Here is a 14,771-nt window from a genome sequence, read left to right on the forward strand (position 1 = left end):
TTTAAATAAAACAAGTGATGCCGTTTCATTTTTTAAAATATTTTTTCAAAATAAATTTCCACTAAGCGAAAGACAAATAAACATTAAAGCAGATACTAAGAATTCATTCTAATTTTCTAAACGGAGTCGTAGCCTACTCCGCTTGATATCCCACTGCAACTTTTCTCAACATTTTCTCTTATTTTTTTTCTCTTGATCTCTCTGCCAGAGAACACTGACAAATGGCCCTGAGAAAGAGAAGGAGGGGGTGATCCAGAACTTCAAAAGAACACTGTCCAAGAAGGAGAAGAAGAAAGAGAAGAAGGCCTTTTCTAGAATTCCAGATGGAGACGATCACACACTGAACCGCGAGGATGGGTGAGGAGTATCAGCTGATTTGGCTTGTATGATAGACATGCACTTAAAGGCAATATTCCATTTAACAAGAAATTGTATAAGAGCATCTTTAAAACTTAAATCCATTGTTTTTTTGGATTTAATCATTGTCCTAATCTCTCTTGTCCTAATCATTTGTAAAAGGACATTTTTGGTTTCTCTTTCTGTTGAATTAATTGACTAACTTTTGTCTCTCTTTCTGATAGAGAGAACTCCAGGTTGGCTGCTGAGGTATATAAAGACATGCCAGAGACCAGTTTCACAAGGACCATTTCTAACCCCGAGGTGGTGATGAAGAGGAGACGACAGCAGAAGCTGGTGAAGAGGATGCAAGAATTCCACAGCGGAGATGGTCGACCGGATTCAGGTTTGTATGCCTCTAATACATCAACATAATCTACACTGACATACAACTGCCCGGATTTACATATCAACTCCTAAGTTATTATTCAGCAGGAGGCCTTGTTATTCAGTTCTCATGCAAAGAACTTATCCAATCCTAACAGAGAACATTTGCATATGGAAGTCTTATGACCATACATGGAAACTAAGCTACAAAAGTAGTTCATTCAGAACAGGACACAGACATGAGCATAAAATAATCGTGCACATTTAGTTTTGGTGTATTATAAGAATTAAATCTATGGTCATTAAGCTTTTCTGGAAGATAAATAGACAAATTTTATTGCTCTACATGTGTCTAGAAACTTTTTGGTGCAAAAATAGCTTAACGTTTGTTTTTCATGTAAAATAGGCTATGATGTCAATAGTTTGTCTCCATTGGGCACTGAAAACTGTAATTATATAATGGGAGCACTAAACCAGAGCCCTGGCAGCTCCAGTGCACTTGTTGGGACTTTCTGCCAATGAACCTCAACATAAAACTTTATTTTGTTTCTCTGTTCACACTGACGCCTAAAATAGCCTTTCTGTCCTGGACAGACACGGATATTTAGATTTTCCAAGCTTATGTAATCAGGATAATAATGTATGTCTGCAGCCGAGGGTTTAGACCAGAGGCAAATCCTTAACGTGACACACATAGAAAGGCTCCCAGTTACTCATCACATTCACCCCGTCCGGCAAGAGTTAAGCAGTGTGTGAACTGGTTAAAGAGGCTTAGTCGAGCACACGGCTAGGTTTAGATCCCAGTGCTGGGGATGTTTCAGTTCTCATGCTGTGTGTGTGCTGCCATACTAATAAAATACCTTCAACCTATGTTGGGCACAGCCAAAGTTCAGAACATAGGATGGTGTTTAAGAGGAATATTTTCTGTGCTAATGCTGCTATCCTAAATCTCCACTATTCATTTACTAGGCCATCAGTAAAGGCCTTGCCATTGTATCGGCCTGCCTTTAGACATTGGATCTGACACAAGGTAGCTGTGCATGGAGTTAATGGGCATGATTATCAGCCAATTCTAATTAATTGGCCTCTCCGATATATCGGTCTACCACTAATCTGCACTATTTGTTCTAAATTCTCTTGTATTATCAGCCAATTTTATTAATCTCGTAAAGCCAGGTATCATCATGATTACTTGCCTCGCCGATATATCGGTCTGCTGCTAAACTACACTATTAGTTCTTAATTATCTTTCACATAATCTCTCTCTTTCAGGAGGGACTCTGAGGATCTACGCCGATAGTCTGAAGCCAAACATTCCCTACAAGACCATCCTGCTCTCAACTACTGATATGGCTGACTTCGCTGTGGCCGAGGCTCTGGAGAAATACGGGCTGGAGAAGGAAAATCCCAGAGATTACTGCATCGCCCAGGTGAGTTTTTTTTTTTCTAATGCTTTCTGAGAATTGTTGTTCTTCCGTATGATAAATGCAGCTCTCTCAGAAAGTGTTTTAATATCTGCAGGATGGATTTTAACATGGAAGAATAAAGGGATGGACAGTATTTTGATACCATGTCATGGATATTTAATTGTGCATGCTCATTTCCTATAGTTTTACATTTAGATTAGAATTTCCATCATCTAATGGTGACTAAAAGTTAATTTTTAAAAATATTAATATTTTAATAACTCTGTTAAATGTATATATTTAATGAATCTCAATGTGTATTCATATTTGTTTTCATACAGTACTGTTGTTATGATGCTTAAATTCACTTATGTATTCATTTATTTACAGGCTCCCTGCAGCTCTTTAAAAAGTCTTGTTTTAAATTTTATAAATCAATTTATCAAATGTAAGGTCATAAGTTGTAAATATCTTAAATGGTACAACAAAAGCTTTAAATATCATAAGCGTTCTTAAATTTTAGGATGAAAAAATGAGGCCTAATGCGATTCATTAAACTTCAAAAGACAATGGTTCAATTAAATAAATGTGAGTGCTGCATATTTCAGTGTACAAATGTTTTTAATTAATGAACATATAGCGATGTTTAGGATTAAATGTCCAGCATTAACAACTAATCAATGCGTAAGCCTCATTCATTCAAGTAAATTATGTTAAAGCTGCAGTCGGTAACTTTTTTTTTTTTTATTTTTTTTTTTTAATGATCCGAAATCAATATTTGAACAAGTACATAACCAGCCAGTGTTCAAAACTATCGCCTTACTTTAGCCCGATTCACAACGGTTAGCTTATTATAATATTTTCTAATTTGAGTGGTACGGGTAGATTTTCGTGGGAAATTCGAGCATGGCACTGCGTCATTACGTCATGTCTGTAAACAAAGAAGTTGTCCCGGCTACTAGGCTATCATACGTGAGGATCCTGCAGGTGACGCATCGTTTATAGCCTTTTCTCACAGCAGCTGGAATAATTAAATGTATCATTTTGATGGCGGATTGTGATCCAGAAAGGATTGTGTGTTTATGAAACACATGTGAATGAAATTAAATAATATTCCAGTTTTAAACGTGCTTTTGATTACAGATAGCCTGGGATTACTCAAGATTTGTATTCTAAAGAAAACCATTTCGAAGGTTGTATAGTTTGCTTTTGGGGTTAAAAATTTCTTGATATGAAATTCGAATGGTATGACAATTAGAGATTAGACTATACAAAAATGGAAATCTACACGTTAATACACACTATACCCATAGTCACGCAATGCTGATGTTGTTAACATTTAATAATTTGAGAATAAAGTATAACAATTATAATTTGCACGGTTTGATGTGATATGAACTTAACCGATCATTAGATTTTATCACCGTTGGTAGCGCGATTTATGGTAATATTTTTTTCCTCAGTTGGGCAAAACAAACGTGGCAGACTTGTTGCTTACTTGTTCAGATGACAATATCTGGAGAAAATTCTGATTTGAGTCATATATTCCAAGACGTAGGCTAGAATCTGTGATTAAGTGTTTGATTCACACCGGTGCCGTGACTGACAGCTACACAGTCACCTCAAAACATTAGATTCAGCCCACGTAATAAAGATAATTCCACACATGGCTGCAATACCAGGTTTCACAAAGAGGCAAGACTTACAGACTGCAGCTTTAAATAAACTGAGATTTAAAAATGTTATGGGTTTCCTCTGAATGGACATAAGGTATTAGTTTTATTTATGAAGGTCTTAAAAAGCTCTTAAAAGTCTTTAATTTGATTTTTGAAACTGCAGATACCCATACATATTAATAATTAAATTAAAATTATTTTATTGATTTATTAGTAATTTGTTGTTAATAGTAGTAATTGATTTAACTTTTCTAAATTTGACAGATTTTGAAATTTGTACATTTTGATATTGGCTATTTATTGATCGACATAGACCATGACAGCATAATTATGGCTGTTTACCAGAATTGTAATATCGGGCATCCCTAGTAAAATGTGTTGTAGCTGAGAATTAAGTCAAATATAACTGATAAGCATGGGGCATGTGAAATAATCATGGACCTTTCAATTTTGTGGAAACTTGTGAAAATTTCTTCCGAATACCATGTGGGTCTGCTGTAGAGTTGTTAAGCTGATTGAACGTCTCTGCCGTGTCTGGCTCTCTCCGTGGACACCTCCTCCTCCTGTCATCAAATCCAGCATATTTCATCAGTCCACGGCACGATTTGTCATCCAGATTAAAGCCAGCAGCTGACATCTACTTCACCTCTGCTGAGAGTAATTGAATTGTGCAGTTGTAAGGTGCCCCGCCTGCACACGTTTAGAGCTGCACTGAGCGAAAGATAGAGATATACGTGGGGACGAAGAGGAAGTGTAGAGGAGGAGAGCAGGAAGTGCTTGAAGTGGCCGGTCTAATCTGCTGTCAGTGAATTATAAACATCGCTGGTACAAAACGGCTAACCTTGGGCTGTCTGCGCTGTTGCTCACCAGCTCTTTTCAGACGCCATCTCAGCCAATCACACTGAGAGTTTCTGTGGCATTGAAATATCCTCTCCCATCACTCTGGCCAATTTTAATTACATACACAGCTCGTCCATAAAGCTGCTGTTAAATCATGGCAGGGAGCGTGTATCTGTCACTAAAACAGGTTTCTAATGCCTGCCTGGAGTGTGCACTGTGAAATATTAGCATGCTTTGCCAAAGAAGTCAAACTTTAGTTCTTTGGGTAATAAAGTTGAATTTTTAAGACTCTGAAAGTGTGTGCATGTTTTCTTTGTGCAGGTGATTCATATAAATGATAAACCAGTGAACGAGACCATACTAGACGACACAGATTGCCCTCTGCAGATCCTCAGAGACTGGACAAGTGACACAGGTCAGCCACATGCCATTTCTTAAGCCAATTTTTGGACAAATTTTGGAGCTTTTTGGAACATCTTCAATATCTTTCAAAAGTTAGGTGTTGATGTTTTTTTGTTTTGTTTTAAAAAGTTTTTCTGTGCACAAAGGCTACATTTATTTGATCAACATTACAGTAAAAACAGTAATATTGTGAACTATTGCAATTTACAAGAACTGTTTATTTAAATCTATTTTAAATCTAATTTATTCCTGTTATACAAAGCTGAATTTTCAGCAGATTTCAGTGTCACATGATCCTTCAGAAATCATTCTAATATGCTGATTTAGTGCTCAAGAATAATTTTTTGTTATTAGTGTTGAAAATGTGCTTCCTAATATTTTTGTGGAAACGGGTACATTTTTCTTTCAGGATTCTTAAAAAACTTTTATTTGAAATAGAAATATTTGTAACACAAGTGTCTTTACTGTCACTTTTATTAAATTTAATGCATCCTTGCTCAAAAAAAGTAATTTTTTTAAGAAATGTATTGCTCTCAAACTTTTGAAATGTAGTGTAGATGCATTTTATATTCTTTTTATGCCTTAGTTTTACATGCTTAAAGCATTTTAAATTAGTATAATACAAGAGCCCTGTTGAATTTAATGTGCTGTTATGTCAATTTCACAGAGGCCTTAGTATTCCAGCTGAAAAAGCGTCCTCCAGACTACGCTCCAAGGAAAGGACGTAAACCCGACAACAGGACGGGGCCACCTCACGGATCCATTCCTCCTGAGAAACTGCCCTACCTGGTTGAACTGAGCCCAGGTGACACACACAAACATACACTGTGACAGCACATCCTCTTTCCAGGAACTTTAGAGCAGAATCCTTTGTCAGTCATTGAATGCTAGCAGAGCTGTTCCTGGATCAGTCGTGTTGATCTAAGCCCTGTGCTAGAGTTTCAGTTGCACTGATGTGACAGCTGTGAAGAGCGGCCCACCGATTGCCCGCTGACATTCACGCATGAGTAGAGCTATGGCCAACAAATGAGTTCAGTATCTGGACCACTGTAGAGTCAGCTAGTGAGATTCCTTAAAATATACCTTAGTTTCACTGAAGTTGTTTTTTTAGAGTTGGAACTTCACATCATCTAGATCTGACCCTCACTAACGCTGTCTCTCAGTCTAACTGCTGCTTGCATACTGTTCCTCCCCCTGCTACGGCCCACAACTAACCCTGTCACTGCGTTTATAACCAATGCTTTTTAACTGCAAAGGGTTGAGCAGAAACTCTCCTGATGTGTAATGACACTGTGTCTATAATGGAGGCAACCCACGTCGCATTGTAAAGACAAAAACTAAAGGCTGTCTACTAGTGGTGCAACGGATCACAAAACTCACGGTTCGGATCATACTACGGATTTTGAGTCACGGATCGGATCATTTTTCTGATCAGCAAAAAAAGTTTGCTTTTCTTTAATTACTAAAAGCTTATTTTAAGTACTTCTATACCCCAGCAGAAATCTATCTTAACTACCAAAGTCCGTAATAAAACAAGAACAATTAAATTACAAGCACAGATGAACAGCCCACAACATAAAATTATAAATACAGTAACAGTAGTATTCAGGTGCAGAAATGTAAAGATTAAGTGTAAAACAACACAGTAATGCTTACTGCATACGTGAAATACAGATTAATCTAAAGCTGTGGTGTTGTTTGATTAGCAGACAGAAGCAAGGATTATAGGCTGCTGTCTTTTTAAGACTAAATGCACAGACCTACACATCCGGCTTCATTCTCAGCCGTATACGTTAACTTAAGACATAACCGACTGTTTACACCAGAATACTTGCCAAATGGGTATTTTAACATAACTTTGTGTGTATGTATCCATCTGTTGAGGCGTTGTCTGAAACGCAGTATCTGAATCGCGCCTCTCTCTTTAGTAAGACAAAACACGTGCAAATTATAAATTTTCACTCTATGATGATTAAACTTAACAGTTAATTCATGCCGAACCGTGGGGACTGGTCCGTACTGATCCCTACTGTCTACAATGAGAGCATTAAAGCTTCACATCACTTCTAAAAGTTCGCTAATCATTCAATGATAACTTCAGGAACAATTAATTGGTTGATGGTTGTTGTTTTATTTACAAAAAAAAAAACATTAGTATAAAAATTGTACTTTGTGTTATTTTATAATATAGAAACATTTAAGTTATTTCTACAAATTGTATCTGTATTATATTGTTGTTTTATTAAATTACTGTATAATATTATTATTATTATTATTATGTTGTTTAATAATTTAAACTATTTATTTTGTTGAAATATTATATTTTATATTATTCATTTTAGCCATGTACTACGTATTATACTATGTACTATGTATTTATATGCAATTTTATGTATTATAATATATTACTATGATTTAATATTACATTATATTATTATATAATATTATAATGTGTTTTTTGTTTAATATAATACTTATTATACTAAATTGTTTAATATTTATGTATATGAACAAGTTTTAGATATTATATTACATTATTTAATATGCATTTTTGCAATTTTTTTTTTAATTATTTATATACTCAATTAACATATTTAATTATTATTTTATATTACATTGTATTGTGTTATATAAAGAGGGAGGAAAATACTCATAAAACACGTATATTAAATTATATTTACTGTATTATATATTTTTAGTAATTAATGAGTCAAATAAAATTATTTTCGATGGACACAAAATATGGCTGGAGTAGCTGTCAACTGCAGCTAGTGTAGACCGTTTTGTTGATTATAATGGGAGAATTATAGTTTTGTCATGTTGTGACGTGCTGTCGTCCGGTGTAGATATGGTGTAGAATTGATCATGAGGGTTCTCTGGGCCTTGGAAATTGAGATTTGATTGACACATTCACTCCTCTCGAGTGTGTGTCCGCTGACAGACTGACCACTTGCTTATGGCACTTTTTTCTCTTTCTTGCTGCGTTTGGTACTCTTTGGCTTTTCCTCTCTCTGTATCTCTCTCTCTCTCTCTCTCTCTCTGGCGTGTGTCGGTGTGTGTCCCGCCGTTCTGTCTGCTCCTGGCTCCTGTGCATGCGTCCCGTCCTAGGGCGAGGGAGTCACTATGCCTACTACTACCGCCATCATGAAGGTAACACAAACCAGCCTGCACCTCCCACCCTCCCTGCTCTACCTCTTTCTCTGAAACACACTCTGAAAGAGAAGCTATAAAACTCTTCTGCAAAATGGAAACTGACCTACTTGTTTTTTTTGTGCCCTAAAAGTAATGTGTGCAGTTATGTGGTCAAATTGTTGGCACAAGAGGAGATGGATGTGGTATTTTTTGGTAAAGCATTTAGTTTTATAGCACATTGTTCCTTGTGTTGGTACAAAGTTCCCAGCATTGCCCACTCAGACTCTTATGTAAGTGCTAAATATCTTAGGGTATTATTTACTATGTATTTATGGTAAGAGATCTTTGCCTAAAAGTCAACATGACACTAAAATTTACTCTCTTTACTTTTTTAATGCATGTTCCTGGTCTTTTTGTGCATGTTATTCAAAAGAAAAAAAAGTCTTTGTATTTTTAATTTAATAAAATGTCATAAAATAACTCTATAAAGTCACCTAGGCTGTCTCAGGCTTTCATCGACTGAACAAAATACTTACAAAAGGGGCTCTAACATCAGTATTATGACGACATTTTGACACACACTGTCATGTTTTAAGCCTTCTTTCCTTCTTTTACTGTTTGTGCTTTGCATTTTGCCTTACAACTCCTAATTGCCAATCGTCTCACTAATCTAAGAATTATAATACTAAACCTAACCATCCCATCATCATTTATAACCCAAGATTTCCTATAAAAGTTCATTGTTTCTCAGCAAGTTCCAAAAATTCTGATCAAATTCAAATTTCCGGTAATAGAAAAGTCCGTTTTAAGGTACATGACGATTATTAGCAAGGATATATCATGAGGGTATATCATGATATATCAGTGAGGTCAGTATTTATATGCAATACCATTCTAAAGTTTGGGGTCAGTAAGATTTTTTTTCTTTTTTTTTTTTTTATATAAATGTTTTTGAAAGAAGTCTCTTATGCTTAGCAAGGCACATTTATTTGACCAAAAATACAATAAAAACAGTAATATTGTGAAATACTACAATTGAAAATAACTTTAAATATTTTCTCAAATGCAATTTATTTCTCTGGAAAAGCAGAATTTTCAACATCATTACACCAGTCCTTAGTGTCTCATGACGCTTCAGAAATCATTCTTATATGATGATTTGCTGCTTAGGAAACATTTCTTATTATTAACAATGGAAAAAAAACAGTTGTGCTGCTTAATATTTTTGTGACAACTGTGATTTTTTTCTGGTTTCTTTGATGAATAGAAAGTTCAAAAGAATAGCATTTACTTCTTTAATTATTTTTTAACATTATAACTGTCACTTTTTATCATTTTGATGTGTTCTTGCTGAATAGAAGTATTAATTTCTATAAAAAAAATTCTCACTGACTTTTGAATGGTGGTGTATTTTTAGTGGCAGTGCTTTAATTAGCATACTGTACAACCTTGGAAAACCCTCTCGGAGGAGTTGCGTCTTTAAGTTCAGGATCGAAAACAGCCTAATTATACAGTAGTTTAGTTAGCCCATTGACTAGACGAATTTAGAAACGTAGTTTTGCATATTCTTAATTACATGGCCTAAAGCACAGAAGTGACACTAATGGGTTGTGCAAGTGTGCACATGCTTGTGTTTTGAACTGAGTGTGAGTGAAATGTGGCTCTGTGGCTGCTCTGCAGATGGGTCAGACTCCAGGGATAAACCCAAACTTTACCGACTACAGCACAGCGTCACTGAGGTCGGATCTGACCGAAGTGAAGATGGAAACATTCAGGTAAGAAAATGCATAAATGACAACTTCAGCGCAGTAGTGTAGAACAGTGAATAGTGAAAATAGGCTTAAATAAACATCCCTGATTTTTCCGCACCGCAGCTGTTTGGGCATGGGATTCTGCCTCACCACTGTGACCTGATGCATGCGGACGGGCTAGTGACCGTGGCCCCTGTCAGTTTGGACGCAGAGACGTTTGTGGATGGACAGCGGATCTCTGACACAACGGTTCTGCGCAGCGGCGTGACGGTCCAGTTCGGAGCCACTCACGTCTTCAAATTCGTAGACCCCAGCTATGACCAAAGCATGTCCAAGAGAGACCCAGGGCCCATGATGAAAGGCAGACACAAATCAGGGTGAGTCATTTTTTTCAGCCAAATAGAGCTGAAAAGCAAATATAACCTAAGAATCACATTGAGTGTGTCCAGAAAGATTTGCCCTCCTACAATTGTCTGATCCTTTATTGACCAGCTATGGCAGCGCAGCACAATGAACCATCTGTTGTACTGTGTAACATTAGACGCAGTGATGGGGAAGCTTCTTTGAAAACTATACTTCGCCAAGTCATTAGCTGTATTTAAAGCTGCTAACAAAATGTGGCTAACTACATTGAAGATATTTAATATCTTTTTTAAGGATCTTAGCTAGGATTACAGCATAATGAACAGGTGAATTGATACTAAATGCAACTAACACAACTATAAAACACTTTAGTTTCTATATCCGAGTCAAAAACATGTTGAACAGCCACCTTTAACTATAAAAAATATGTATAAAACACCTCTGACTTCTGCAGATCATGGAATGAATAGGTGAATCATTCTTTTGAATCACTTGATTCAGATGAATCATTTGTATGATGCGATTCACCTTAAGTAATCTAACTTTCCAGTGCTACGTTTAAGTCCAGTTTAGGAGAGCCTGTTTATTGTCATATTTTTTTCAGGATTTTGTGATTAATAGAAAGTTTTTGAAGTTTTAATTCAGGCTTTAGTAAGAGCTCTAGTGATGTGCAGGTTCTTTACAGACACATTTTACAGATAATTCATTAGGTTTTGACACCAGTATCTGGGTGAAAATAGTAATCTTAAAGGTACAGTAGCAAAAACAGATGGTTTAGTTCCATGGGATGCAGTGAGACTTGAAAGTGATTATGAAAAAACTAAATAATGCCTCTTTTGTGGTGCAAGAAAGGTTGAATAACATAAGTTGATGTCAAAATTCTTCAAAGGTGGAAAAATGTCAGTTGTTTATGAGCTGTTTTGTTCTTGTGGAGCCTATAGATGGCAGTATTTCCATGTCTAAGTGTCTTGTGTGCGTGTTCTGGTTTGTTTGTTCTCACTTTATGATGCGTGTGTGTGTGTGTGTGTAACTGCCGTCTCTCTGAACGACCAGCATGAGTTGTGTTATGGGATGCTCTGCTACCATGGCAACAGGAGTTTCACAGGTTTTGCACGTGGACTTTCTCTGCAGTGACCATCCTGTCAGATTTCTAGTGTTACGCGCAGCCTTGGAAAAGAGGCTGGGAGAGTGACAGGGAGAGGGTGAGCGGAAGGTTATGTTGGCCACAGGCGCAGAGAGACTATAATCTGATCAGCGTGGGTTGGAGAGGGGTGTGTCCCAGTGTCATTTCAGAGAAACTGTGTGTTTGAGACAGGGCGGAGTATAGTGACGCTCCCACCAACACACACTCTTCACCGTACTGTGCTGTTAAACATATCAGACAGGAGCGAGAGGAGTGTAGAGCTGTCCTGGTGAATTCATCCACATTTTACACGTGTTTCATGGAGCATAAACGCTCCACTTGTGTGATCAGGTGACTATGAAGATTTTTTGTGTTTGTTTATTTCCTGTAGACTTTGTTTTGATATTTTTAACAGTACTGTGTTTTTATCTAATCATAAAATGCTAATGAAAACTTCTTTTTAAACTTTAATTAAACATGTAGGTTTGTTCAGAAACCTCCTGTGTTTTTAAGTAATATTGGTTGATATGTATATATGTGACCCTGGACCACAAAACCAGTCTTAAGTGTCAATTTTCCAAAATTGAGCTTTATACATCATCTGAAAGCTGAATAAATAAGCTTTCCATTGATGTATGGTTTGTTAGGATCGGACAATATTTGGCCGAGATACAACTATTGAAAATCTGGAATCTGAGGGCGCAAAAAAATACAAATATTAAAATTGCTCAAATGAAGTTCTTAGCAATGCATATTACTGATCAAAAATGAAGTTTTGGTATATTTATGGTAAGAAATTTACACAATATCTTCATGGAACATGATCTTTACTTAATATCCTAATGATTTTTGGCATAAAAGAAAAATCGATAATCTTGACCCACACAATGTATTTTTGGCTATTGCTACAAATATACCCCAGCGACTTAAGAGTGGTTTTGTGGTCCAGGGTCACGTTTGGGGTCAATAAGACTTTTTTGATGCTGAATACTGTTCAAAAGAACAGCATTTATTTAAAGACATTTCTTTTGTAACATTACAAATTTCTTTACTGTCACTTCTGATCAAATAAATTATAATCCTTGTTAAATAAAACTATTAATTTCTTTAAAAAAATCCCCAAACTATAAGACTATATAATACTATATAATATAATAAATATAATATATTGTGATATTCTATAATAAATTATTTAGTACATTCATAATATTTAATATAATAATATTTAGCACACTTTGTTCACACAGAATCCCAAAGTTCTACAGATTAAAAACAAAAAGTAATGTTAAGAATCATTCAAAGGCTTTGCTAATAATATAATATAATATAATAAAATATATATGGATTCATAACACAGTACATTGTTTGTGTGAAAGGTGTGGAAAAGCATTAGCGTAGCCTCAGGATATGAAAAAAAAAAAAAAAGATGCTACAGTACATTGGTTGTGTTCATTTTAAGGCATTGAACAGTCAACATTAATTGCATAACACACTAATTTTCCCATCCCTCCTCATTAGTAATAGTTAGATTATGACTTTGTTAGAACATGTAAGATGTCCCCTGTTTAGCTTCTTTTATAAAGCTTTTCCAGAATTGAATTACTGTTTCACATTGGCATGCATGTGAATGTGCAGTAATTAAATCTGCGGTCATTTTAGGTCATTCGTCTGTAATGTCTAGGTTCAATTAGGTTCATTTCCTGCGTTTATTTGATGTGAAATCATGTCTCTTTGCGAACGTGTTTGTGGCAGTAAGCAGAATCTCTAATCTGATGTCCTGATGTTCTGCTGGATTACAGCACTGCTCATTCCAGGACATGGACGCTTGCTGATGGCAAGGATCAGACAAGGGCTCAGTCCTTGTAATATCTGTTTTTACTGATTTGTGTTATTTGGAAACATGTAGGCTAAAATGGCATGTTTACTCATACTGCAGGTAAATGCAAAGAAAAGTTCTATATACGCTACTTTTCAAAAGTTTGGGGTCAGTAGAAGTTTTTAAAATAGGCTTTTTGTGCTCATCAAGGCTGCATTTATTTGATCAAAAATAATGTAAAAACAAATATTTAACCTTAAGCCTAATTTAAAATGATCGTTTGCTGCTTTGTACCTTGCTTTGGCATTAATACCGCAGTAGATAAATCTGTACTATCAGTGAGTAGGACCACTGTGTTATTTGCATGTAAGTGTGAGAAAGTTCAAGTAAAGTGAAAATTCAGAACAGGACATGTTTTGAATTTAAGAAATGTCCATGCCTGTATACATCACAATGCAGGCTGTTTTTGTGGCTTAATACAGTCAGAACTCTATATTTGATAATATTATTTGTACTGTTTACAGTTACATAACGTGAAGCTGTTTTCGCATTGATGCCAGGCTTAATTTATTATCAGTTTAATCATATCTTTTGGTTTATGTCCATCGTTCCCTAAAAAAGTACTGTACTTTTCATTTTTAAAGTATTTAATTCACTGGATTATCCAAAATGTATATTGCAACATGGTTATGTAAAGCGTTTCTAGCTGGAATTGTAATGAATGTCATGGGAATGTTTGGATGTACTGCCCACTCCCAAGCTGCAGTATAGATGATACCTGAATATATTATGTCATCTGAACGCAAAGAGCTGGAAACAGCTGTTTGACATCTGCTGAACATGGTAGCCTTGTAATTGTGTAATTTACGGTTATATCTTTAGGCTGCAGGGTTCTGCTCATTCATTTAGCCTGGTTAGAATGCTGGTGTGTTATTGATTGTCTTCAGTGCTCATAAACACACACAAATGTATCCGGGTGTTCGTGAGGCTGTGGGCCGCTGCTTTTGTTTGACTTTCCATTCAGCTCAGGTTTTATGTAATTGTGTGTCTTAGAGCGTATGCAGCTGGTTATATTGTGTGTGTCTGTTTGTTTGGCCACTGATACTGTTTACTTCCTTGTCATCTGCTGAAATGATTAACCCCCCCCCCTTTTGTCTTTCTCTCTGTCTCAGAAGTGTCCCAGAGACGACCTTTGACCTTCACGGGGACATTCATAGTGGCTCCGCTCTCCCTACAAGCAAGGTGCCACATCTGCCTGCTTCTTTCGGCTCTCTGTGCATGTGTTTGTGTGCTGTGATGGATCTCTGATGGGATATTTGGTGCTTTCAGAGCTCAGGGAAGCTGGAGATGGAGCGCATAGGAAACAGTGAAAGAGGCCTGGTGAAACCCATGATTAGAGGAGAACAGCAGGACTTTAACAAACATGACGGAAGGTCAGAATTTAGTTGACTTTGTGTGCTTAATTTTCATAGATGGGTCAAATAGAAAATTTAAATCTTGTTCTGTATTCTTTTCTGAAAAATGTAAATTCCTGACATT

General features: G+C 36.2%; 1 protein-coding gene across 8 annotated transcripts in view; it reads left to right on the forward strand.

The window, feature by feature from the left end:
- The window catches only part of LOC306880447 (afadin-like), a 118,670-nt gene that overhangs the window by 55,489 nt on the left and 48,410 nt on the right, over nt 1-14,771 (forward strand). For 5 of the 8 annotated variants that reach the window (XM_079433953.1, XM_079433957.1, XM_079433955.1 and 2 more), the window contains exons 4-12: nt 209-357; nt 582-742; nt 1,996-2,153; nt 4,967-5,060; nt 5,715-5,852; nt 9,860-9,954; nt 10,054-10,307; nt 14,405-14,474; nt 14,562-14,665. In XM_079433953.1, the coding sequence (XP_079290079.1) occupies nt 209-357; nt 582-742; nt 1,996-2,153; nt 4,967-5,060; nt 5,715-5,852; nt 9,860-9,954; nt 10,054-10,307; nt 14,405-14,474; nt 14,562-14,665 (1,223 nt within the window). Of the gene's footprint in view, nt 1-208; nt 358-581; nt 743-1,995; nt 2,154-4,966; nt 5,061-5,714; nt 5,853-8,155; nt 8,198-9,859; nt 9,955-10,053; nt 10,308-14,404; nt 14,475-14,561; nt 14,666-14,771 lie in introns of all 8 variants that reach the window. The other 3 variants (XM_079433952.1, XM_079433951.1, XM_079433950.1) reach the window with 1 other exon arrangement.

Source organism: Barbus barbus (assembly GCF_936440315.1).
Source record: "Barbus barbus genome assembly, chromosome: 14".
Taxonomy (NCBI): domain Eukaryota; kingdom Metazoa; phylum Chordata; class Actinopteri; order Cypriniformes; family Cyprinidae; genus Barbus; species Barbus barbus.